We start from the raw sequence: 25535 nt of genomic DNA on the forward strand, positions 1-25535 counted from the left end.
GTTGTACCAGTAAGCATGATGAAGGCCATTGGCATATTTATTATGTCAAGGACAACATACATCTATTCTTGTTTTTCCAAATATTAAAAGAGGGAATGATTATTGAGTTGTTTGTCAGTTGTCTTTTTTGGTCATTTTTTAGATAATTATATAGTTTTTCTACTTTGACCTAGTTTTATAGTGAATAATATTATTAATAGATTTTCTAAAACTATGAAAGCTTTTTTTTTTCTGGAGAGTATATGATAAGATTTGAGTTTTTGAAAGATTGCTTTGGTGGGGAGTGAAGGAAGGGCTGTGTAAAGCTTGAGGCAAGAAACCAGCCAGGAGGATATTAATTCCACTAGGAGAGGAAAAATGAGTGTCCGAGCAACAAACCATGTGAGTAGCTGCTGTGTATGAATCACTCATCACCTGCCAAGCATAATACCAGGCTTCAAATATAACTCGATAATCACAATAGCCCTATGTCACAATTATTATTGGTAATACAGTGGCAGTATGGGTAGCAAGAAAGGCTCAGGTACACAAAATGATAAAGAAGTAGAACAAAGAGTACATGGTCACAGATTGCACCAAGGGGAGGAGACAGGATGATTTCCAGATTCTCACTTGGATGGTTGGGTGGACGGCTGAACACTCACTGAGACCGGCTTTGAAAGAAAGGGTGCAGAAAGATAAGGAGTTGAATTTGGCATACCTATGGGACATTCAGTGCAAGATATCCAGTAGACAGTTGTACACAGGATTCTGAAGCTCAGTAAAGAGGTGTGGGTGGGAGTTGTCAGTATCTGGGTAGAAGTTAAAATCATGGGATTAGAGCTTTTTGGAAAATATGGAAATTAAAAAACAAACTTCTAAATTATCCATAGTTCAGTTCAAAGAGGAAATCTCAAGGGAAATTAGAAAATATTTTGAATGGAAAGAAAATGAAAATACAACCCATCAAACTTTGTGGAATACAGATAAAGAAGTCCTTAAAATGAAATTTACATTGGCGGATTCTACGAAATGCTTAAATAAGAAATAACATCAGTTTTTCTAAAAAGTCAGGGGAAGGAACATTTGAGGATAGTTATTACCTTGATACCAAAACCAGACAAAACCAGTACAAGAAACCAAGTATGGTGTGTACCCATAGTTTCAGCTACTGAGGAGGCTGAGGCAGGTGGATCATTTGAGCCCAGGAGTTTAAGGCTGCAGTGATCTATGATTGTACCTGTGAGTAGCCATTGAACAGCAACCTGAGCAACATAGTAATACCTGTGTCTCAAAAAACCAAAAGTACATGAAAACTATAAACAAATATCCTTTGTGACCATAAATATAAAAATCTTCAGCAAAATATTAGCAAATCAAATTTAGCAATATCTAAAAAGAATAGTATACCCCAACCAAGTGAGTTTTATCCTTAGAATGCAGGGTTGGTTCAGTAATCAAAAACCAACCAATGTAATCTACCATATTAATATTCTAAACAAACGAAAACCAGTGAACAAATCAATTGATGCAGAAAAAGCATTTGACAAAATTGAACTCTCATTCATCATGGGTGGAAATGCAAAATGGTATAGCCACTCCGGAAAAAAGTTTGCCAGTTTCTTATAAAGTTAAACTTACACTTACCATATGATTCCATAATTCCACTCCTAATTATTTACCTTAGAGAAATGAAAGTTTATGTTTTACACAAGAACTTATGAATATTTATAGCAGCTCTATTTGTAATCACTACACAAATGGAGATCACTCAAATGTCTTTCAACAGGTGAGTGGGTAAACAAACTGTGGTACATCCATACGGCAGAATACTATGCAACAATGAAAATGAATTAACACAACTTGGATGAGTCTCGAAGGCATTGTATTGAGTGAGAGAATCCAGTCACAAAGGTTACATACTGTATGATTCCACTTATATACCATTCTTGAAAAGATAAAACTATAACAATGGGAAATAAATCAGTGGTTGTCAGGGGCTAAGGGTAATCGGAGGATATGACTACAGAGAAGAAGTGGGAGGGATTTTTCTGGAGTAATGGAACTGTTCTGTGTGCTGATTTTGTGGTGGTTACATGAATCTATACATGTGTTAAAATTCAAAGTACTATGCACCAAAAAAGGTCAGTTTTACTGCATGCTAATTAAACAATAAATAAAATAAAATGCTATAGGCAGAAAACTAACAGGTAAAAGACACACACATACACAAAGAAAGAGAGAGAGGAAAAGGCAATATAGTGTGAGATGAAAAAAGAGCTGGATAAGAGGCTGGAAGGCAAAAGCAAGATGGATATCATGTTATATACTAAAAAGTAATTTAAAGCAATAAAATAAATTGAAATGCATAGAAACAGTAAATAGAGGAATGCCTACCACAAAAAATATAATAAGTAATATGGAAACAAACTTAAGGAGTGCTCCCAGATGGCAGGGGAAAGGGACAAAGAAATGAATATAATCATGAAAACAAAAATAGTAGATGTAGAGGGCAAACAACATGGATCCATGGATAAATGGATATCGAATGTTCCAGGGAAAAGACCAGAGCAAACGGAAAAGCACTTATACTGTATTCAAAGTAGAGTTCAAGACAAACAAATAATACATCACATAAAAAGAATCTTTTAATTACAAAAGGTAAAATCTAAGGATAAAAAGGTGGTCAAAACATATAAAGCAAAATCTAGAAGGGAAAGGAGAAATTTACAGAAATACAATAAAGCAGGAGGGCTTTAAAAATATACTTTGTCAGTCTTTGACAGATAAAACGGGTTTAAAAAAAGGTACATAGAAAACTCAAATAATATAATTAAATTGAATATAAAATACCTCTATCTTGATCCCTGAACCCCTCAATAAGAGATTGCCTTCTTTTCCAGTTATCTATAAAAATGGTGATTATTAACTTGCTAGGGAAACCTTATTAAATTTCCCCCCAAATGACCCCAGAAATTTGTTCAGCCTACACTTTCTGATGAAAACATAATAGAACTAAAAATTAGTGACAAAGACATACAATCTAGAAGATCATCAGATGAGTGAGTTGGAGGTAGGTTTCAGATGAGAGCCTTAGGGATTGCAATCTTGAGGTGGCTCACACCTGTAATCCCAGCACTCTGGGAAGCCAAGGTGGGAGGATCGCTTGAGCTCAGGAGCTCAAGAGCATCATGAGCAAGAGTGAGACCCCATCTCTACTAAAAATAGAAAAAAATTAGCCAGTCATGTTGGAGCGTGCCTGTAGTCCCAGCTACTCGGGAGGCTGAAGCAGGAGGATCGCTTGAGTCCAGGAGTTGGAGATTGCAGTGAGTTATGATGATGGTACTGCACTCTAGTGGGGGCAGTAGAACAAGACTCTTCCTTCTCCCCCAATTAAAAAAAAAAGGAATTGCAATTTTGAAATTGTTTCTGTAGGGAATTGGAAAGGGAATTGATTAGGCAGTGTGCAGGGCCAGCCTGTTGTTGTAGACCATGACTGTATATACAGTAGCATAAAGCCCCTGATGGTTGGATGGATATGCAGAGATGATGTTGTTGGCGAGACAAGAAGGTACAGACATTTAAGCCCCTGATCAGAAGTGACTGAAAGGCTTGATCATGTGGACAGTGTTAGGAAAGCAATGCACTGACGGAGTAGAAGAAAGGAAAGAGTTGAGGAACTGGAGGGTTTGATGAGGTCAAAAAAGTTGGTGTAAGGGAGCAGAGAAGCAAAAGGATAAAAGATCATTGGATGGCAACAATCTGGCTTTGTTTTAAAAAAACAAGACGACTGGGGAGTTCAGAAGAAATGCCAGGCAGGTGACACTCCGGGAGCCTAGCTTGGAACGGAATGCTTCCTAAGCAAGAGGGGTGGATTTATCACATTTGGCTTCAGGTCGTCTGTGATTTTCATGCAACCTCCTCCAAGATTCATTTGTATGAGAATCACATTGGAGGGATACTTTTTAAACCCTGAAATAAATCCTCATTGTTATATAATTTGGTCTAAATTCTCTGAAAGGAGAAAGGAAATCAATTATCCTTTATGATTAGGGCGATTGTATAATTTATTGTCAAAACTTGGACTCTTTTGAGAGTGAAAGGACAACAGGTTTAATTGAGGTTGTCCTAGGCAAACAGGAATGGGTGGCCACCCTACCTATTATCCTACAGCCCCTTTGAGTTGGCTGTAGTTTTGTGAACATTTTAGACACGGGGAAACTGAGGCTGAAAAGTCTTTTGCCTCAGATCACCTAGTTAGTGAGAGTCATGGCCAAGAGGTGGGATTCAAACCCATGTCTGCCTGACTCCCAAGTCCTGCCATTGCTCATTTAGTCCCTGATTCATCAGCACGATCTCTGCATGCTCGTTTCACTTGCTGTGGCTTGACAGGCTCTCTTGTCGACAGACACCGTGACAGTCCCAGCTGGAAGTCTGTCTCAACACAGATAATTAGATGTGTGATAACTGTACCCCTGCCAGCAGTGACGGGAAGCCAGCTGTTCTAGGAGCCTTTGGGGCCATGACGTGCCTGGGATGACTTAGATGCCGCATGTGGGCTGCCCGGAGACCCCATGTTTGCTGGCTTTGTAATCAGAGCCTATCAGACAAGGCTGCAGAGCTTGGCCAGTTATGAGGACTGGGAAGGGGATTGCTAGGGATTATGGTGCTCACAACAGCCACAGCATCAAGGGAACCTTGGGGTTAGAAACCCCTGGGGTTGGAGAAGTAATAGGTAGAAGGAATCGAAGGGACGCTATTCCAGATTGTAGAGCAAAGGGCTGAAGAAGCTTTCAACTTAAGAACGGTGGCAGGGCAGGGAGGTTAACCAGAGGCCCAGGAGAACCATCGGCCACTAGGAGGTGACCAGCACAGAAGAGGGGGCAGGATGGGATGGCAAAAATAGGTTGATGGCTCTGAAATTTTTCACTTGTTTAGTGTCTCTCACTCCAACCCTTGTTTGATCCTGGGGCGTGTGTTGAGGGTGTCCAGCTGATCTCATGAGGTCATCCTTGGTCTGCATGTTAGTCACTATGGAGTTCATTCAAACCCAAAGTTTTTAAGCATCACTCTGTAGATCCAATTTCTCTACAGTCTATGGGGAAACAGGATGGGGTCCCTGAGGGCCAGGGAAATGGATTCTTAGAAGCCATTGATGCACAACTGAATTTTTAAAATTAAGTTTTAATGACACAGTTAATACATACTTGTAAGAAATTTAGAATATGATGGATAAAGTGAACATTCCCCAACCAGCTTCTTATACCTCTTCCTGAGATGTGACTCTTGAGTTTAAACCAATTCGGGGTATATCCTTCCAGACTCTTTTCTGTATATTTACATTCATATATGACCTTGTAGAAATGTCCCTTTCTTTTGAAGACTTGGAAGGCCTTTTTATTTAAATTTTTTATTTTGATATAATCTCAAAATTATAGAAAACTGGCAAGAATAGTACAAGCAACTTCTCTATATTCTATCTGGTTTACTAATTGTTTATATTTCATCCCATTTGGTTTATCATTCTCTCTATTAAATATTCTTATATATGTGCATATTTTTTTCAGATCCATCTGAGAGTTAAGTTGGGGTCATTGTTTCCATTTATCCCTAAATACTTTCGTTTGTATCTCCCAAGAACAAGGATATTGTCTTACATATGCACAGTACAATTATCCAAATGCAGAAACGTAACATTGACCCAATGCTGTTATAATATTGATCCGCTAATGCCCTCATAACTTTTTCTTAAACAAACAGGCTTTGTATTGCAATCATCTCTCTTCATCTTACTTTTTTTAGTGTGTTAGTGAATATAGATCGCCCAGTATTATCGTCATGGGCCTAGTACTTCACAGTATGCATATGCCATAAATTACTTACTCCTTCCTCCATTGGTGTGCACTCTGGCTGCTTCCTACTTTTGTCATTGCACAGAGCCTCAAACTGAACGTTAGTGGATGTTGCTTTGAATTACTGTTCAATTACACACAGTGAGAACAAATGAGGGCTTACCATGTTGAGAAAAGGTCCTTCAAAATGAGTTAACAGGGCTGGGTGCAATCACTCCTGCTGTAATCATAGCACTTTGAGAGGCCGTGGCGGGAGGATTGCTTGAGTCCAGGAGTTCGAGACCAGCCTGGGCAACATAGCAAGACCTCATCTCTACAAAAAATAAAAATATTAACTGGGCATGGTGGTGTGCACCTGTAGTTCCAGCTACTCAGAAGGCTGAGGCAGGAGGATGCCTTAACCACTTTGGTACAACGTTCACCAGCCGTGAAACCTTGCCCACAACTGGCACTCATAGTCCGCATGATAGCTCGTGCTGTGCATTGACAACGAATCCGTTTTGCTCTTGTGTGATGAGGAAAGCTTTAAAGCACTGAAAGCTTGTTTTACTTTACAGGCAGCTTTACTTGTAATGTAAATCAGAATAGGTAACACGTACATATATGTTTTCATTATGTTATTTTTAAATGCTCACAATTTTATTTTGATAAATGAAAAATTAGAAAAGTCATATCACAGCTGTCAGCTAAAATTGCTGTGCACATTCATTTGTGGCTATTGTCTATAGTCGACACTGGTACCGAAGTGGTTAAACCCAGGAGTTGGAGGTTGCAGTGAACTATGATGATGCCACTGCACTGTAGCCTGGGAGACAGAGCAAGACCCTAGCTCTGAAAAAAAAAAAAAAAAGGAATTAATAAAGGTATGTTCCTGATTCACACAACGTGGAATCAAGGCATGAAAGCAGCACAATTATTCAGAGTCTTCCAGCTGATAATTGTATGTTCTTGGAAAGAAAAAAAAAATTAGGAAATTTCTTGCTGAAGAACACTTCTTAGGAAAATGGTTAACATTCATGCTATAGTTCTGCACGGTCTTAGGTAACTTTTGCCAGAATGCAGAAACCTTGTTTGCTCTGAAGACCCTTTGATGGAAACAGCCAGACCTTCCCCCCATCCTAGCTCCATGTCCAAGGCAAAGCAATGTTCTCTGGGCCAGGACACTCTTGTACATTTAGCAAACTTCCACCAGAGGGGAAGTTTGCTATTTCTGCTTTGCGTGAAGCATTTTGTACCATCTGGGCTGGCTGGATTTCAACAAAGATAGTAAAGAAACATTTATCAAGAAAAATCAAAGTCAGTCTCGCCAAGTGTGGTCTAGAGAGATTTGCTTCCTTGATACGTATGCGGCTTTCTTGCTGCTGGGAAACATGACTTTGACAAGCTTCAGGAGGGACAGCCCTTTGGATCTTAGCCTGAAGCTACTGTCAACTGCTCATGATAGAGTGCTTTCAGTAGCCAGAGCTCTTGAAGATATGAATGCCAGCAGCCCCAGAGTCAATTCCGCTCCATTCCTTCCCACAGAATTTTTTGACCCCTTTGGTAAGAGGATAGTTTCAAAAGGGCAGGTGGAATCATGCCTCAGTGAGGAATGTTTGGTTCTGGTAGCTACTCAAGGAAAGGTCATTCTTAAACCATTAATCTTGAGATTGACAGCTTCAGAATACACACTCTTGTCCTGCAAAGAGCACAGTGAGAGAGCTGTGAACTTCTAAGCTTACAATAGAAGGCATTTTTTTCCCCAATGACTATCCTTGTGGTGCCAGTTCATAAGATGGGAGGGTGGAGGGGATTATCAGAGAGAAGAAAGATGAGCTGTTTCCACTTGCACATCTTGCTAATCAACCAGACATACAAATTTCTGGCACTTTGAGGTGTCTCAGATCGTGTGTTTATGCAGCTCACTATGCGATGGATGTGCCATTCCAAGATCTCAGCCTAGAAACTGGCACATGCCATTTTTCTTGGAAGGCTTAAGAGATAAGAGAAAGTAACAGTTGGAGATTGTATCAAATGGGAAAAATACATGGGTATCTTAAGAAATTGTCATTCTCTAGAACAACGTGACAATGTGTGTCCTATGAACTGGCAGTATCAGCTTCACACGGGAATGTGTTAGAAAAGCAAATGAGTAGGTCTCACTCCAGACTTACGAAATCAGAATCTATGTGTGTGTGTTGGCGGCGGGGGAGGGCTAGGAATCTGTGTCTCACAAGCCCTCTGAGTGAATCTTATGTACACTAAGGTTTCAAAAGCACTTCTCTGGAACTGTTCAAGTGGAAAGGTCGAATGCATTTTCCTCAAGAAGAAAAACAGAAGTGGTTCCATTTGAGATAGGTCCATTTGGGAAATGGTTAGGTCTTCATAATAAAAATGGGTAAGTGTGGTCAAAGAGGGTACCGAATGTGAATAATAATAATAATAAAATAGCAGTAATGTATTACTAGGTAACATTTATTTATTGAGTATTTTCCAGGTTCCAAGTTCTGTGTTAAACACGCATATTCTTTATGTAATTTTACCCTTATAATGACTCATTTTATTGATCAAGAAATTGAGGTTCAAGTATGTGACATAACTGCAAGGTAAGACCCTGGCATCTTGTATCCTTGTATCCATGACACTGTACAGCCTAGCTCCTGTCTCATCAGAAATCAACTCTACTTTTAATACATTTTTATACACTCCTTGGGGACAGAATCAACATCATATTTTCTCCCTTGCATCATCAGTGTCTAGCAGAATGCTTAGCACAGAGTAGGGACCTGCCTGTTGAACTTAACTGATCAAGACCAAAGAGGAAAAAATTGTTGCTTTTGGTGCAAGAATGAAGTGCAACTTGCAAGCTGAGATGGAGGATGAATTCAGCTTGTGGATAATTGGAAGAAAGTGCTGTATTGCTGACATGCAGAAAAATGTCAATGCAGAATAAGTTACAACTTGCATCCTGGTACCCCACCTAATTCTTTTCCCATCTCATTTATTCAGTCCCAATACTTTATCAACTATATGATTTCAGGCAAATCAGTCCTATTTTTTTTTTTTTTTTAAGCAATAGTCAACTGCTTGGGTGTAGGAAAATAAAGGGAAGATATTTGAATTTAAGTAGGACTGGGGTTTTACCAGGTCAATAAAATGGAAAAAAAGTGGGGCAAGGGATTTGAAGTTGTTTTCAAGGGTGAGAGTATAATGCACCATAAAAGCTAAGCTGGGGGTAAATGGAGTAAAAGAGGCAATGGAGAGATCGAGGAAGTATATTGGGTACAATGGACAGATTGGTGGAGGAAGACTTAAGTAGGGAAATGGAGTTAATAAACTGAAAAAAAAAAAAAAAAAAGGAAATGGTGTAAGACAGTGGAGTACGTGAAACTGAGACTGAGCAAGTGGTGTACTTTCTGGGATAATAAGCTCCAGGGTGTGACCATGGGGGAGATGACTATGACCAGGTGGAAGCAAAGGTTGTAGGAACTGAGAGGGTGCTTGACCCTCTACTTTCCAATATTCTTGTTTCTAATCCGTTTTTCTTGTCATCTTGAATTTATAGAACTCCTGTTTTTTATTGCACTTGTGGAGTGCTAAGAAAAAGTGTTGCATAATGGCTGTGGTAATGGGCATCTTTGTCTTATTCCTGACTGTCAAGGGATTGCGTTTATCATGATCTGTGGTGCCATTATTTCAGTTAGACTTTATCTTGTTAAGAAGATTCCCTGCTATTTCTAGATAACTGCAATGATTTTGTGGTTTTCTTCTGTGACCTGTAAATATGATGAATATATTAAAAGTGGATTTCCTAAGGTTGAACCATCTTTGCATTCCTGGTAGGAGTCATTATGTGTTTACCTTCTAGAAGATAGTTTGATTCCATTTGGATTGAATATATTACCTGGGATTTTTCTATCATAGGTGAGATTTTTCTATCCTAGTGGTTGGCATTTCTTGACAACCTGCCTTACTGTTTTGTTTTTTTTTTTTTTTTTTTTAGAAGTAAAGAGGAGTTTATTAATTTGTCAGCAAATGAGGAGGTTGGTAGACTACTATCTCAAAGTACCAACATTCCTGGTTACTGGCTTTTGAATCAACTCCTAATTCACTTCTCCCTGTTTCTCCAGGCTGATGTTTTATTCTCCCTCATTGTTTCTACTGGCCAGTTGCATCTACACTTCTGATTCTCTGCCTCCCTTAGCCAGGATGCTTGACTGAGGGTGAAGTCTAGCTGCGATATCGCTGGTATTTTTCCAGCCTCCTCTCTTTATGGGCTGATTGGGTGCTGATTATAGGTCACACATGAATAGTAGGTGCACCTTGGCTTAGAGGGCAACTATTTACTTCTTTTTTAGCTTTTTATTTTTGAATGGAGGTAAAATTCACATAACATAAAATTAACCATTAACCATTTGTAAGTGTACAATTCAGTGATGTTTATGGCACATGCACAGCGTTGTGCAACCATCACCTCTATGTAGTTACAAGAAATTGTCATCGCCCCTAAAGGAAACCCTGTACTCATTAAGAAGTCAGTCCTCACTTCTCCCTCCCCGCAGCCTCTGGCAACTAATTCTGCTCTCTGTGTCTATGGATTTACCTGTTCTGGATGTTTCATGTAAATGGAATCATACCACATGTGACCTTTTGTGTCTGGGTACACGAATTTTCATAGCAGCACCATTCACAATAACGAAAAGGTGGAAAGAACTCAAATGTTGCTCATCTGGGGATAAACAAAACATGAGACATCTGTATAATAGAATATTATTCAGCTATAGAAAGGAATAAGGTACCGATAGATGCTACAGTGTGGTGAGCCTTGGAAACATTATGCTGTACGGTTAGGAAGCCAGTCTTTCTTGTGAGCTTTGTAGTAAACAAGCTCGGGAAACTTACAGTTAATCTTGGGGGTGGCATGGGGAGAACAGTATGAAAGTCAGCAATCGATTTTTAACCAATATATTATAGAACAGAGTTTACATCTTATCAGCTCATCTCATTTTCTATGCTTTTTTAGCTATCGATGTTGGTAAAATTAAAATTCCCATCCAATAAGCATGATGCCAGGGATTTTCCACAGTTTCTACAGCCATCATTGGTTGGTGCTTAACATTTTGGGTACCGCAAACACCTAAACTGCTTTTCTTTTCTTTTTTTAGTAAGAGATGCTAAAAACCTTGTACCCATGGACCCCAATGGCTTGTCAGATCCCTACGTAAAACTGAAACTGATTCCTGATCCCAAAAGCGAGAGCAAGCAGAAGACCAAAACCATCAAGTGCTCCCTCAACCCCGAGTGGAACGAGACATTTAGATTGTAAGTTGAAACCGTGCAGCCCAGCATGGGAGGTGGAGGTGGGTTAGGGGCCACCCGAGATCAGGGAGCTCCTCTCTTAGCTTGGGTTTCCTCCTCTCCCTGCTTCCGTCCCTGCCTGCTCCTCCCTCCCTCATTCCTTACTTTCCCTCCATTCTCTTCCATCTGCATTTTTGTAATGTGAGCCAAGAAAAAATTAGAACTATTTTTTTAATAGAGTTGAGAATGCCTGGGGCGTGGGGGAGTGGGTGGGATAGGAGAATGCCATGTGCTGCTAGGTGAAGACAAGTTGTGGGAGAAATGATAGATCTCAGCAAACAGGGGGACATAACCTATGGAGTGGGGTGACAACCTCTCTAGGGCTGAGTTTGTGGCTGATGCTGGGTCTGCAGACTCCTGGAGGATCCCTGCCAGCCTCCCCTGAGCATCTTCCCTGGCCAGGGCTCCAAGAATCTGGGAATCGCTTTTTGATGCATCTGGACTATACCGGGTGTTAATGATAATAGCTGATTTGTTAAGCACACACTATGCGTAACAAGCACTGTGTTAAGTGATCTAACTTTGTTGGCTCATCTCATTCCCAGTTTACCTGTGGGGCACATAGGGGTTCAGGAATATGCTCAAAGTCCGTAGCAAATCTGGGGTGCAGTGGATGTGGCCCTGGGCAGTCAGACTTCAGGGGTGATGCTTTTAGCCACTGGTCTGTGGTACCCCATCCCCAGTTCCCTCTCCCAGGGCAAAACTGGGCTCTCTTTCAACTGTAATCAGGACATGCCTGAGAACAGACACTTTCCCCAGAGAGGCACCAATGGGATTTTTCTTCGTACATCTCCTCATCCTCATCCTCAAATGCACACACGCATCCCCAGCTATGTAATTTATAACTATATTTCTTATATGGACTGTCAATAAGATTTCCCAAGCACCATGAACCCTATTAAGACATAAGACGGCAAAAGTAGTTAGACCAGTTCCTGTCACCCAGGAAATGCTCTCACTCCCTGGAGAGCCAGCCTGGCATGGAAACTGAATATGTTTCTTGCAGCAGCTTGTAATCTTTAAAAGTTTCTATCACAGGTCTTGTTCTCTTGTACGTTTCTTCTGCTTGAGGAATGACTACAACCTCCACTGACTTCTCTTTTTTCTCTTCGCAGTCAGCTGAAAGAGTCAGACAAAGACAGAAGACTGTCAGTAGAGATTTGGGATTGGGATCTGACCAGCAGGAATGACTTCATGGGATCTTTGTCATTTGGGATTTCTGAGCTGCAGAAAGCTGGTGTTGATGGCTGGTAAGAAAAGATTTTGCTTTGAAAGCTACAATACAGCTGGCTCTATCAATGGGCTCAAGTATGTTTTCCTTTTTCTCTTAAAAGTGAAATACTAAAACAGAGCCCCAAAGTGATGGCTGGTAGATTGGATCGTCCTCAAACAGACATGTTTTATTTGGGTTCTCAGGCAAAAAAAAAAAAAAAAAAAGAATTAATTAAAAATCTGAGCCTAGAGTTAGTTAAAAATCTGGGGCTTGGAAGGCAGCTCTTGAGAACAGTTGAGCAGTTAATGCCCCTTTTAGACAGAACATGGATTTTCCATTTGTCACAGTCCTTTCCATCCCCTATTTTATTACGTCTGCCCCACTTTATACAATTATGTGATTTGACGGGGCCCATGGGCACTAAAGTGGCCGTCACAATTTACCCAAAAGATATGAGCAATCCACTGTCAGATTCTGATGGGTAAGAAGCTGCTTCTTCATTGGGAGTGGTCAGCAATCCTGGCCAGAAATGTATTGGGGAGTCATTGTCCTGGTCAGCTGCAGTGTCTCTTTGTGCTGAAGATTTTGCTTTGCTTCCATTTCATGGCCAAAAAAAAAAAAAAAGAAAAAAGTCCTCCACATTACCAACAGAGAGGCTGGGTAAGCCATCTTGGCAACTGCTTCGCAGTTATCGGAAAGGAATCAGATGAGACAGTCCAACCTGGCACTATGGTTTTGGGAAGAATGGTGATCATGAGGGCTGCTGTTATTTCTTAAGATACATTGAATCATTTCTGAATTATCTCATTCAGACTTTTTCTGGTTATAAATGAAAGGAAATAAAAATCAAACCGGTTTACCAGGAAAGAGAATGTAGTGTCTGGTCCACACACTCGTCTTCCGTTGTTCATTTCGCAACTTCCTATCTCTGTTCCGTTATCTACCTTGGGCTTTTCTTCAGATACATATTGTCTAGTGGCTTCTAGACACTAGAGACACATCAAGGTATAAGGTAGGCGTGCCCTCCTGGAGCTCGGCTTATGGCTGGGGGCGGAGTGGGGGGATTAGCCTCAAACAAGAAATCACACAAATAACAATAACAACATGATGAGAGACGAGAAGAAGACAGGAGCTGGGAGTGTGCCCCCCACAAAAAGGTGTGCTAAAACACACACAGTTCACAAATGGTTAAAACCATCATTCTCATATGATAGATAATGAGCATTTGTCAAGGTTTTCCTTAGCTCACTAATGAGGAAAACAGCAGGAGGAATGGCTGACCCCACAGAAGGTTGGGGATACATGTGTAGTCAGTAGAAGGAATGCTGAAATAGCTTTGCTAGGTCAAATATAAAGCTGGCTGATGAACAGCGCAGTAGAATCTCAATCTTTGGGGTTATCTTAACTGTCAGACTGAAAAAAAAAATGATCTCACCCCAGTTTTCTAGAAGTTAGCATCTATCTTTGCAGATGAGGGAGGCCATCTGGGCCCGACTCGCTGGTGAATAATAAGTTAAACAAAGTGATATTACAGTGAGGAAGGAGCTACCTAATTAAAAAATGCTCTAGCATAACATTAAAAGGTCACACAGTCATCTTTTTTGGCTTTTTTTCCCCCCTCATGTTTTGGATTCTTTTCCTAACATATGGACGATCTGACTTCGCACGGGGCCCGCCCTCGTGCACTCAGGGTGGGCGTTGCTTCCTCTTGACGTCAAGTTCGGAGAGGTTAAAGAGAAAGCATGTGCGATCCCCAGGGAGTGTAAGTGAGACATGAGAGAACATAATAATACTAATTATAATAACAATAGCTGCCACTTATTGACTCTTGCTAGATGCCAGGCGCTGGGCCGAACATTTCCAGGTGTCGCGGAGTCACACGTTTACATGGCATTAAGCAGATGTGCAGAAAATATATAGCTTCTTCGCTCGGTCCAAGGGACTTAGACATTCTCATGTAGCTTTGTGACAAAGGAGAAGGAACCCTTCACTGCATGAGATACCGTCTGGGCTTCCCTGCTGCGCCGGAGCCTTCCTGCCCGGTCCCAAACCAGTGCCTGACGAGGCAGAGCTGGTCCCACCAGGCTTTGGGGTGACGTTCTGGCTTCACGCTGGAGTCCCCGGTCCTGGTCTGTTTCCTGCCGTTGTGAGGTCTCTCTGTCCCCTACTCCCAGGCCACTGCCAGGCCCCATCTCTCAGCACTTCTGTGACCCTTCATTTCTGGGTCTCATTCATGGACAGCCAGGAGTGTCGCCTGGCTGCAGGGGGTGGTGTGGGGTGATATTGCCCTCCATATAGGTAGGTCCCTGGCCAGGCCTCCCACTGAGGAGGGGGACAAAGCCCCCTGCCTTCTCCCCGTGCAACCGCCTCCTCTCCGTCCTCCTTCCCAAGGTTCTCCAGGCCCCACATATGCCGCATCCTCCTTGCTGGGCTGGCCCCTGCCTTGTCTACTCCCCGGAAGCAGACAGCAGGGAGCAGAGAGGGAAAAAAAAGTCTTCATGATAAGGGGTGGTTAAGCATCAGGAGTAAGTCCAAGATATTACTGCATTTACACTTAGATGATCATTTAACTCTCCCAATAATTCTACATAAATCATCATTCCTAAGGATCAGAGTAGTTGAGCTATGTGTTAGGGACAAACAGCTCGTAAGGGACAGTGCTGGGGTTCAGGTCTGGGTCTCTAAGATGCCACAGCCTAGGCATGTACAGATCCCATTCTGCCTCCTGATACAGGGCTAGGCCAAGGGCTAGAGAGTAGACAGGTAGGATTTGACCTTGGCTCTCCTAACTGGACGGATGCTTCGTGACTGCAGGCCAGTCGCTTCACCTCTCTGTGCTACCGCCTCCTCCGCGGATATCGTGCCATTCATCAGATCGATGACAGCACCCCCTATCCACCAACCACCGCTGTGAGGTCGTTGTAAATTTGGTGAAATAATAGCTGGAAGGGAACTTTTGCAAAATGAAAGCCCTCTTCAGATTTTACATATAAAAGTCCTCTGCAGATGTAGGGACCGGACTTCTCAGGTGCCATCTAAAGGCACCAAGTCCTAGGTGTTGGGGTTCTTGTCCCAGGGATTCTTTTAACACTCTGTGATTTGGGGTAAGTCACATGCCCTCTCTGAGACTCAGTTTCCCCATCTGGGAGGGCATAGGCTCCTCCAGCTATTCTGTGGTGCTGCCATTTCAGGCCATGTGGCAGCAGCAGATGTGGAAGCTCCCGATGTGGAGAGCCAGCCCCGGGCCCCTCGTCTGCCTCTCTGCCACCTGCTCTCTGTTTGTCGTCAGGTCCTCCTCTGTGTTCCCAGTGCTGCTCATCTGTGCTGTCTCCGCTCTCGCCCCTTGATTTTCCCGAGGTTCCTCTGTTATATCCATCTATTTTCTTCAAAGAATTAGCTCTGGGACACGTGTATCAGTCCTGTGTTTGTTTTCTCCTTTTCTGTGGGTTTGCTTTGTGGTTGCCTTTGAATCTCAGTTGAATATTTTACTAATTTATTTTTTCTGCTTTTCACCTTACTCTGCTCTTTAGAAAATAATGAACAAGCGTTTGAGAGAATAAATATTTTCTCAAAGTTTTGATATGTCACGTCCTGGCTTTTGTGGCTTCCTTGAGGTCTGGAATTGTGTTTTTAATCTCCTTTTGTAGCATGCTTTTATTTAGGCATTGTTTTTTCAACCTCTAGACTTTGCTTTTTGCTTAAACGTTTATTATTAGTGCTAAATTACAGTTCTTAATGCTTTCTAGTAAGAGAATATGGCCTGTACACTTTTCTTTCTTTTTCTCTTCTTTTCTTTCGTTTCCTTTCAGTTTAGCTCAGTGTATGTTCAATGCTGCTAAATGTTCTGCTGACATTTCAGTAAGAAGGTATTTACTATTTGTAGGGTTTGCATTTTAACATTTATTCATTCCTCTGTGCTATAACGTCCAGATCTTTTATGCCTTCGTGTCGTCTTTTTGTTTGCTTGAGCTAAATATATAGTGCTTATTAAGGTTCTCCCAGTAAAATTGTTTCAAAACCCTTTTTTTCGTTTCTATTGATTTTTGCCTTATATGTATGTGGCAATATTATTAGCCACATAACTCTTCAATTCTAACTATGTTGGCATAAAGTTGTCTTTGTTGCAGTTAATGCCTTTTCCCTATAATTCTCCCTCGTTGCTGGCATGTATTCATTCACTGAACCTGTAATTCTTAGCGAGCACCTACTGTGCTAGGGACACACCAGTGAGCAAAACAGACAAGAGTCCTTGGCCTTGTGGAGTTTTCTTGCCTGTTGGAGAAACATAGACAATTTTTTTTAAATGAACCAGAAGTAAACAGTAAAACATCGCATGTTCAAAGCTGATAAATGCAGTAGAGAAAAGTCAATAAGAAACGGGGACAGGGAATGCCAGGGGGAGAGCTATTCGGATTGTATAGGGTGCTCAGGACAGATCTCACTGAAAAGGTGACGTGCAGCAAAGACCTGCACGGAGCGAGGAAGTGAGCCATGTGGGCATCCATGGAGAGAGCATCCTGGACAGAGAATGACAAGTGCAGAGGCCTCGAGGCAGGAGGATGCCTGGCAGTTTGAGCAGCAGTGAGGTGCTGTGTAGCTGGAGCTGGATCCACGAGGGCTGGCTTGCGGGGTGCTGGGGAGACCCCGTGGGGCCTTGCAAAGACTTTGTCTTCTACCCTGAATAAGATGGGGAGCAAGGAATTAACGAGATCTAATTTACTATTTTTTTTTTTTTTCGAGACAGAGTCTCATTCTGTTGCCCAGGCTAGAGTGCCGTGGCGTCAGCCTCACTCACAGCTACCTCAAACCTTAAACTCCTGGGCTCAGGCAATCCTCCTGCCTCAGCCTCCCCAGTAGCTAAGACTACAGGCATGCACCAACATGCCCGGCTACTTTTTTATATATATATTTTTTAGTTGTTCAGCTAATTTATTTCTATTTTTTTTAGTAGAGATGGGGTCTCGCTCTTGCTCAGGCTGGTCTCAAACTCCTGAGCTCAAACGATCTACCTGCCTCTGCCTCCCAGAGTGCTGGGATTATAGGCGTGAGCCACCGCACCCAGCCTGATTTACCTTTTAATGTGCCCACTTTGGGTGCAGAGCAGGAGATCCTTTCTTCCTAGTAGCTCCTCCCCATTCTTTTATGTTTCATGTTACTACGTCCTTCGGTCTTGTATAATGACAAGTGGCATGTTGTCAGCTTTTTAAAAAAAGAAAATGAAAAACTGAAACTTGAAAGTCTTTCTCCCCCCCCAAGGAAATGTTTTAATGTTTATGGTTTTAATTACCATGTTTCTCTTATGGTATTTCTGTTTCTAAAGTTTTTTTTCCCCTTTCTTGTGTCATTCTTTTTTTATTTTTCTCTCCTTCTGAACAGATAACTATTATCTTAAAATCACTGTTATCTTACAATTGTGTTCTTTAAACATTTTTCGTTACTTTTGATAATGACATTTTGGTCTTATTAAAAAAAATAAATAAATAAGACTTTGGAATCAGACTTCTGTGGTTAGAATTTTTATTCTAGTACTTCTTAGCTGTGTACCCTTGAGCAAGTTACTTAGCCTCTCTGTGCCTTGTTTCCTCGTTTGGAGATAATAATGGTAATTATGTCACAGGATTGTTGTGATAGCAAATTAGTTAATTTAAGTGAGGTGCCCAATGTCTAGTAAAAAGCACTCAGTAAGTATTAGTCATTATTGTTTTTTGTTTTTTTTTTTTTGTTTGTTTGTTTTTTGAGACAGAGTCTCACTTTGTTGCCCAGGCTAGAGTGAGTGCCGTGGCGTCAGCCTAGCTCACAGCAACCTCAGAATCCTGGGCTAAGCAATCCTCCTGCCTCAGCCTCTCGAGTAGCTGGGACTACAGGCATATGCCACCATGCCCGGCCAATTTTTTCTATATATTTTTGGTTGTCCAATTGATTTCTTTCTATTTTTAGTAGAGACAGGGTCTCGCTCTTGCTCAGGCTGGTTTCGAACTCCTAACCTTGAGTGATCCACCCGCTTTGGCCTCCCAGAGTGCTAGGATTACAGGCGTGAGCCACCGCGCCCGGCCTTAACACTTTTTAATACTTGCTTTTTGCTGATATCCCATTAAAAGGGAAGGGGGTGCAGGCTTTAGGCTCAGAGCCTTTGCAAAGCAACATCATCTACTTAGACTTGAATAATGTTGATTTGCAATTTGTTGATTTGTTTACTTTTTTTTTTTTTTTTTACAGTTACTTTCTACTTGTAACAAATCCTATTGCCTTTCTTTTCTAGAAAGAGATATAAAGGGTAGCAAAATCCATAGAGGTAGCATGGGAATGGATAAAGTTTACCAAACACAGCTCTAGATTCTCCTTCTGTGACTTTAATTTACAGAAATTCCTGGAAGTTCCTGCTGTGTGGATAGCACCCTTCTTGATTTCCAGCAAAGATACAGATGTTCTCTTATTTTTGTATTTCTTTTGGTAACTCCCATGGGAATTTGGAAGAAGAGAATTGAATACTAAATGTGGAGATGTAGAGGCTCAAATTGTCACCTCTGCCTTGAACCACCTAGCCCCCTATTTTTGGAAGCTGTCTAGGAAGATTTGTGGATGGAGAAAAAAATACTGTGATGAAAATCGTAAATTTGGGTTAGGGATTATCTTTGGGAGTGAGGAGTTTTGGGGTCCCCCCCCTTCCCCCCCACTGACTCAAATGCCTTTGGAATGTCTCTTTTCCTTCCTCGCTCTCATCTCATCCTCTGACTCGCTGGAAACATCTTTGTGGTCGGGAAACGAACTGAAGCCACCATGTTTATCACAATGATATTAGTAGCAGTAATGACGATGATGATGATGATGAGGCTGCTCATTGAACACCGGCTGAATGCCAAGTACTGGGCTTACTGTTTTACATGCATCATTACATTTCAACTTTGCAGCAATTTTATGAGAGATGCACTTGTATTCCAATTTATTAATATAGATGAGAAAAACAGAGGCTCAGAGAGCCTAACCAAACTTATCCAAAGTTGTCCAAGAAGGCAAGGATAGAAGTGAGATTTGGGTTTATATGCTTAACCACTAAGGGGTACCATTTCTCAAGAGGTGGAATACAGAACACTGCGGGCAAATTTCTGCAGAGAAAAATACCATCCTAGAGTTAAGTCATCCAGGGATGGCAAGGTGGCAACAAGTGCAAGGTGAAATGCAGAAATTCTCAGGGAGCATGGTAAGAATGCATTTACAGTGAGGAGACTTTGTAGTGTTCTTTCAGAATAAGAAAGCACTTAATGGACAAAAATAAGTAAAAACATACCGTAATTGAATAATATAACTAGGAAAACCATGTGTGTGTGGAGAGAGAGAGAACTTTGCATGCTATAAACACAGAATGTACATTTCTTTCTGATATCCATGGAATAGTTACAAAAATATATAGTATACTTGGCTGTAAACCCACCCATACCCACACACCCACATGCCCAAAACCGAAACAAAATTTAAAACCTCAACACATTTTTTTTTCATAAGTAGAGGTTTCTATAGGCCTCCTTTTTGTATCTTGATCAACGAAATAATATTGAGTCATGGAATTTGTCCTGTGTCCTTGTCCCCCTCTAGGTTTAAGTTACTGAGCCAGGAGGAAGGCGAATACTTCAACGTGCCTGTGCCACCGGAAGGAAGCGAGGGCAATGAGGAGCTGCGGCAGAAATTTGAGGTGAGGTTTCTTTCTTTCCTTCTGCATCAGTGGGAGCCAGGTAGGTCTGTGGCTCTGCTGTTTCCCCTGTGTATGGCGTGGTTTCTCCCAAGACCTTTCATGACTCTGAGCCTTCACCATGCCATTCCATGTCCTAAAAAACAACTCCTATTCATCCTTCAAGACCCCAGTGAAATGTCCCCTGCCTTATGAAGTCATTCCTGCCTTGCTGTCCTCTTTCAGATTTTGACATTTCTTCAAAAGCACTCATTCACTGGCCATATGATTTTGATGGTGACGTGGACAGGAATGGTGGTAGTCATGGTAACTGGAAGAAGCGCACAGGGTAGATGTGATAGATGTTTGGCGGGCTGAGTCAAATAGGCTTGCTGATGAATGGAATCTGGGTTTGGATCTATTGGCAGGATGGTGCTACACTGTTAACAAATGGAATTGATTGTGCTGGTGACTTCATGGGTAGGTATAATAACTTTATCACATGGATAGTCCTTGGCTCTGACCTTGGGCTGTACAGCTGGCTCTGCTCTCACCTAAGAGAAACCCCTTCCCTTCTGAGGGGACAGATAACATGCCATTTTCAACTGTATGAGAGCAGCAGATGTATAGAACACATCCCAGTTTTACAAAGAAAATGTCTTGGGGAAGATGGGTTTGAGTGCTTACATTATATGTGCATTGAATGATTTTAAAGTAGTTTCATGAGGGAAAACCCACTATTTTGCTCACACAAACTCAATATGCTGAGTCTGGTGGGAAATCAGATAGATAAGCAGTGATGGTCTACTAACCCTGAAAAAGAGGAATAAAACAGCATAGCTAAAATGAAGTGGATTGTTATCATTGTTATTCTTCAAATAACTACACAAGCAAATGAAAAACTTGGTGAAGGTCCTGTAAAGTCCTGTGAAAGAGAGATCAGGTACTTTGAGAACCTATAAGAGGGAAATGTCACCTTGTCTGAGAGGACAAGGAAGATGTCATGGGGGAAGCAACAGTGGAAGTTAACCACGTAAAAAAGGGGGTAAAGAGTATTCCATTCAGCTAGAACAGCAAGTGCAAAGGCCCTGTGGTGGGGAGATATATAGACTGAAAGAAGGCCAGTGTGGGTAGAGCAGAGAAAGCCAAAGGGCGAGTCCAAGGTAAGGCTGGGGAAGTGGGTGAGGGTCAGGGTAGCAGGACTGCACTGGCCTAGCAAGGATATTGGCATTTATCCCAAGAGCCATGTTAGTTTTTCCCTCCACTTGACGGAAACAGCATCTGAGTATTCCCGGGTCCCTGTCTTGAGCCCGTGTCCTCTGCACAACCCGGACGATGGTGACGGTCCTGATCTGGTGGGGTCTCCCTTCCTGGACCCAAGTGGAATGAACACATTGTCCTTGAGCTTATTAGCCATTCTCCAGTGACCTTGATAACAGAGGGTCATTCCCATAGTCTTGGGCTCAAGCCCAAGTGAATTGATAAAAGGACATTTCCTCCAAGTAGAGCTGAGAACTGGACGCTATTTGATAAAAATGACGACAGGAAGGCAGTCTTTCCAGAAAACACTTTGCAGCTCTTCCCCCTGACTTTCTGACGAAGTGGTGTCCGTTTGCTGCTACCTTAGAAACATACTATCATGGGTGAAAAAACAAGGCCGGTATCTTCTTGCGTACAACGACGTCTCAGTTTTGCGAAATGATTTCTTCTGTCCCGGGGCAGCCGGGATGACACTTCAGAACACCAAGGAAAACATTTCCTACGTGAGCAGAGCATTTGTCTGGGCCAGTAATTGGCTTGGAGCAAAGGACTGTTTTATCTGCATGCAGCAAAATGTTTCCCTTTATTTCCAGCAAGAGCCTGCAAATGCTTGTTTATGCCTGAATTATAATCACTCCATACTGTAGTTGTTGATTTAAAAAATTGTTTCCAACAGACTGAAAATTGTTCTCAGACTCAGAGAGGAACTTCAGTTGACCTTGAACGTGAGAAATGTAATCCCTGTGCAATAACCAATTAGCACCCGGGAATGACTCAGAAATTACTTTCAAGCCTCTTATCTGGGGGAAGTCTGAGTGACAGTGAAGTCGAGCTGCTGGAATCAGGGTGATAGAATTTCATGGCAGCGTGAGCTTGGTGCAGTTACCACACGTGGTATATCATCGGAACATCAGAGTTGGTTCTGTTTGGGGGGCTTCCAGTCTGACCATGGGCTTGCCGATGGGCCGGGCAAGAGAAGACTCCATTTTGGATGGTTCAGAATGGGATTTTATTTAGCAAAGTGCTTGCTACGTGCCAGTTATTATTCTAAGTGCTTTGCAAATGTTAACTTACACAATTTCATCTTTATAACAACCCTGAATGGTGGTTACTATTATTACCCTCATTTCTCTTTTACAAATGAGGAAACTGAGGCCCAGAGAAGCTAAGTAACTTTTCAAGGTCCCAGAGCTGGTCATTGTCCTGGTTGGAGTTTCCCCAGAAACAGACCATAAGGATTCAAGTGCCAGTAGCTTATTTGGGAGGTGATCCTGGAAGCACCGTCGGGTCGTGGGACAGTAAGGAAAGAAAAGGAAACCAGAAAAGGAAGTATTTATCAAGCCCAGTCACTGCTGTGGGCAACTGGGGTTTCATCCTGCTGGAGAAGCTGGGAGTCAGCACAGAATTCATGCCCCAGCCCCACCAAGGGACAGGAAGCTGAGGTGCTACCTGCCGGCTCCCCTTCCATCGCAGGTTGAGGGCTGTTCCCAGCAGAATTCTCTGGCCAGCACTTTCAATGTGCCCTGCTTGCGGGCTGTGCTTGCTCCTGCAACCAGAAAATAAGTCCTCAGGCAAAGAGTGTTTGCTGTGTTTGCAGTCATAGTCCCAAGTGTTTGCTGTGAGCAGCTTCAGGTGTGGGAGCATGCTGGCGGCGTCTTGGTGGAACACCAATGGCCACATCTGTGCAGTGTAACCTAGTGGTTAGGTGCACTGGCTGGAATGCCAGGCTGCCTGGGTTTGAATCTCAGTTCTACCACTTCTTTGCTGAGTGGCCGTAAGCAAGTTACATTGTCTCTCTGAGCTTTCAACCCCTCATCTGTAAAATGGGGAATCATGGCGCTGCTTAGCTCATAAGGTTATGTGCGGCGTGAATGAGGTAATGCATTTAGAAAAGTGTCTGGCACGTCATGAGCATTCAGATGTTAGGTTGCTGGCATCATTGTTATCGCCATCAGCTTCCCCCAACCCCTTGGAATAAACAAAACTCAGAACATGCTCCTTCTGGGTGTTGGAAGGGCTCCTTGGGGGTTAAGGAGAATCCGCAGGCCCTTCTAGCCTGCAGAGGCCTTTGTCTCCACTGCTGGGTGGCTGGGCGTGCCCGCAGTAACTCCTTGTAGGGGTGGGGTGGCGGGGAGCCTGTAGTTCAAGCCAGGACAGGCGTTCGTCATCTGAGATGAGACCTGGAGCCAGGACACCAGGACGCCCCCACAGTCCCCTGATGAAGGCTAGAGAGTGGCACGGCTCTTTGCTCGGGAGTGTCCTCTGTTTGCTTTCTCTTTGAGCGCTGAGTTCAAGGGCTCTAATTGCTGACATGAAAAGGCAGCCATGAGTGTAGCCCTGTTTCTGAAGGCCTAGCCTGCCCAGCCAGATAAAGGACAACTTTAATTCGGGTCTCAATCTTCAAATGTCACTCTCTGATGGTTACACACTGGGCATGAGGCTCTTGGAACAGTGGGATGTTTGGAAGGACACAGGACGGGGTTCTCATCCTCAGAAGGTTGGCTGTGTAGGGTCACACGCCCAGATGGTTTGAGGAGCTGGCAGATAACAAGGAGGGGAAAGCGCTCAGCCCCACCTAGTGTCACCAGACCTACATCTTCAAAAGAAGCGGGGAATCTGTGTTTTCATAAAACATCTCCAGATTTCCAACAGTTGGCAACTAATTAAATATTAAAATAACAACAAACACTGTGCAGACCAGACCAACAGGGTTATTAGACTTCTGATCTAGATTCTAGAAGTTGAATTAACATACCCATGAGAAACCTCCCAAAAGGAAGGAAGAAGAGAGCTTGCAGGGCTGAGAGATGAGGCTATTAGCCACTTGTTACTCCTTGAAGGACAGGAAAAAAAAAAGATAACAACAACAAAAAATCCTTATCTCAATTCACTAAACAAAGTCGAATGAAGACGTTGGGAAGTTGAGCGCCACACTCACGCTTCACTGGGCCTGAGCGCTGGGACCTACAGGCAGATGGGCAGGAAAACCCGGGATGGGACCTGGGAACCCGGACAGTCAGGACTTAGACCTTCACGGGTTGGAGAATGGAGTGCATGAATCTGATGAGTCTAGAGTTAGGATCCAATGAAGGTGAGAGACAGAGTCACAAAGTGGTGAGATGGTGGGGCGGGGAAGGCACCGGGATGTGTTTGGGTCAGCCCAGCCTAGCCAAAACTCGGGGGCTTGGGAGGGCGCCAAGAAAAGGGGGGCAGCTTCTGTCCTCGCCTGGCTCTTTCCTTATTTGCAGTCTGCCCTTGCAAATAAGACCATCTCATGGTTTTAACTACCCCTCTTTGCCTATAACCCTCAAATCTCTGTCTCCAGATATCTTTTCTCAAGCCCAAACGCGCCTCTACAACTGCTTACTGGGTATTGTTGGGTATTTGTCCTTGGTTGTCCCAGAGACACATAAACCTCCACGTATCTCACTGTAGAATAACCTCACCAGCATGTTCATAGCAGCCTTGTTAAGCAGGCCGAAAGTGGAAGCAATCTAATGCCATAAACAGGAGAGTGGATAAACATGAACAATGAGTGCCGCTCAGCAACACAAAGGGACAAATTACTGACTCATGCAACAATGTGGATGAATTTCAAGAACATCCTGATGAGTGGAAGAAGCCAGACACAAAAGAGTACGCACTCTACGATGCCGTGTAGATGAGATGCGAGAACAGACACAACTGACCTATGGGGAGAGAAATCAGAACAGAGATTGCCTTAGTGGGAGGGGGGCTTGAGTGGGAACTTTCAGAGGTGATGGAAATGTTCTGTATCTTGTTCGGGGTTTGGGTTACATGCGTGTTTGCAGTTGTCAAAAATCATAGAACTGTACACTTGAGAGTTATGCATTTCACTGTGTCGCCCACCTCCATTTTCCAAATATTAATTCCAGAAAGAGAAAACGGTGGATGTTGTGTTTGCCCTGGTCTCTAAATGATGGGGGAATGTGTACCCTATGAGGAAGAAGTAAACCGTGCAGGTTCAAGCCACTGTGGGGAAGGGGATCTCAACACGTCTGAAATCAGAATGGTCATCTCTGCCCGCCTTCATGCCACACTTCCAAACTTGCTCCTCCTCTCCCACTTTTCTTTTTTGAGACAGAATCTCAGTCTATCACCTGGGCTAGAGTGTGGGGGCATCATCATAGCTCACTGCAGCCTCTAACTCCTGGGCTCAAGGGATCCTCCTGCCTCAGCCTCCTGAGTAGCGGGACTGCAGGCATGCGCC

At 42.8% G+C, this 25535-nt stretch overlaps 1 protein-coding gene across 2 annotated transcripts in view; it reads left to right on the forward strand.

Annotated features, from left to right (window-relative positions):
* The window catches only part of PRKCB (protein kinase C beta), a 301234-nt gene that overhangs the window by 195210 nt on the left and 80489 nt on the right, over nucleotides 1–25535 (forward strand). For both annotated transcript variants that reach the window (XM_012780169.2, XM_012780168.2), the window contains exons 6-8: nucleotides 10976–11132; nucleotides 12284–12418; nucleotides 19972–20068. In XM_012780169.2, the coding sequence (XP_012635623.1) occupies nucleotides 10976–11132; nucleotides 12284–12418; nucleotides 19972–20068 (389 nt within the window). The remainder of the gene's footprint in view (nucleotides 1–10975; nucleotides 11133–12283; nucleotides 12419–19971; nucleotides 20069–25535) is intronic.

Source organism: Microcebus murinus, chromosome 19 (assembly GCF_040939455.1).
Source record: "Microcebus murinus isolate Inina chromosome 19, M.murinus_Inina_mat1.0, whole genome shotgun sequence".
NCBI classification, from domain to species: Eukaryota; Metazoa; Chordata; class Mammalia; order Primates; family Cheirogaleidae; genus Microcebus; species Microcebus murinus.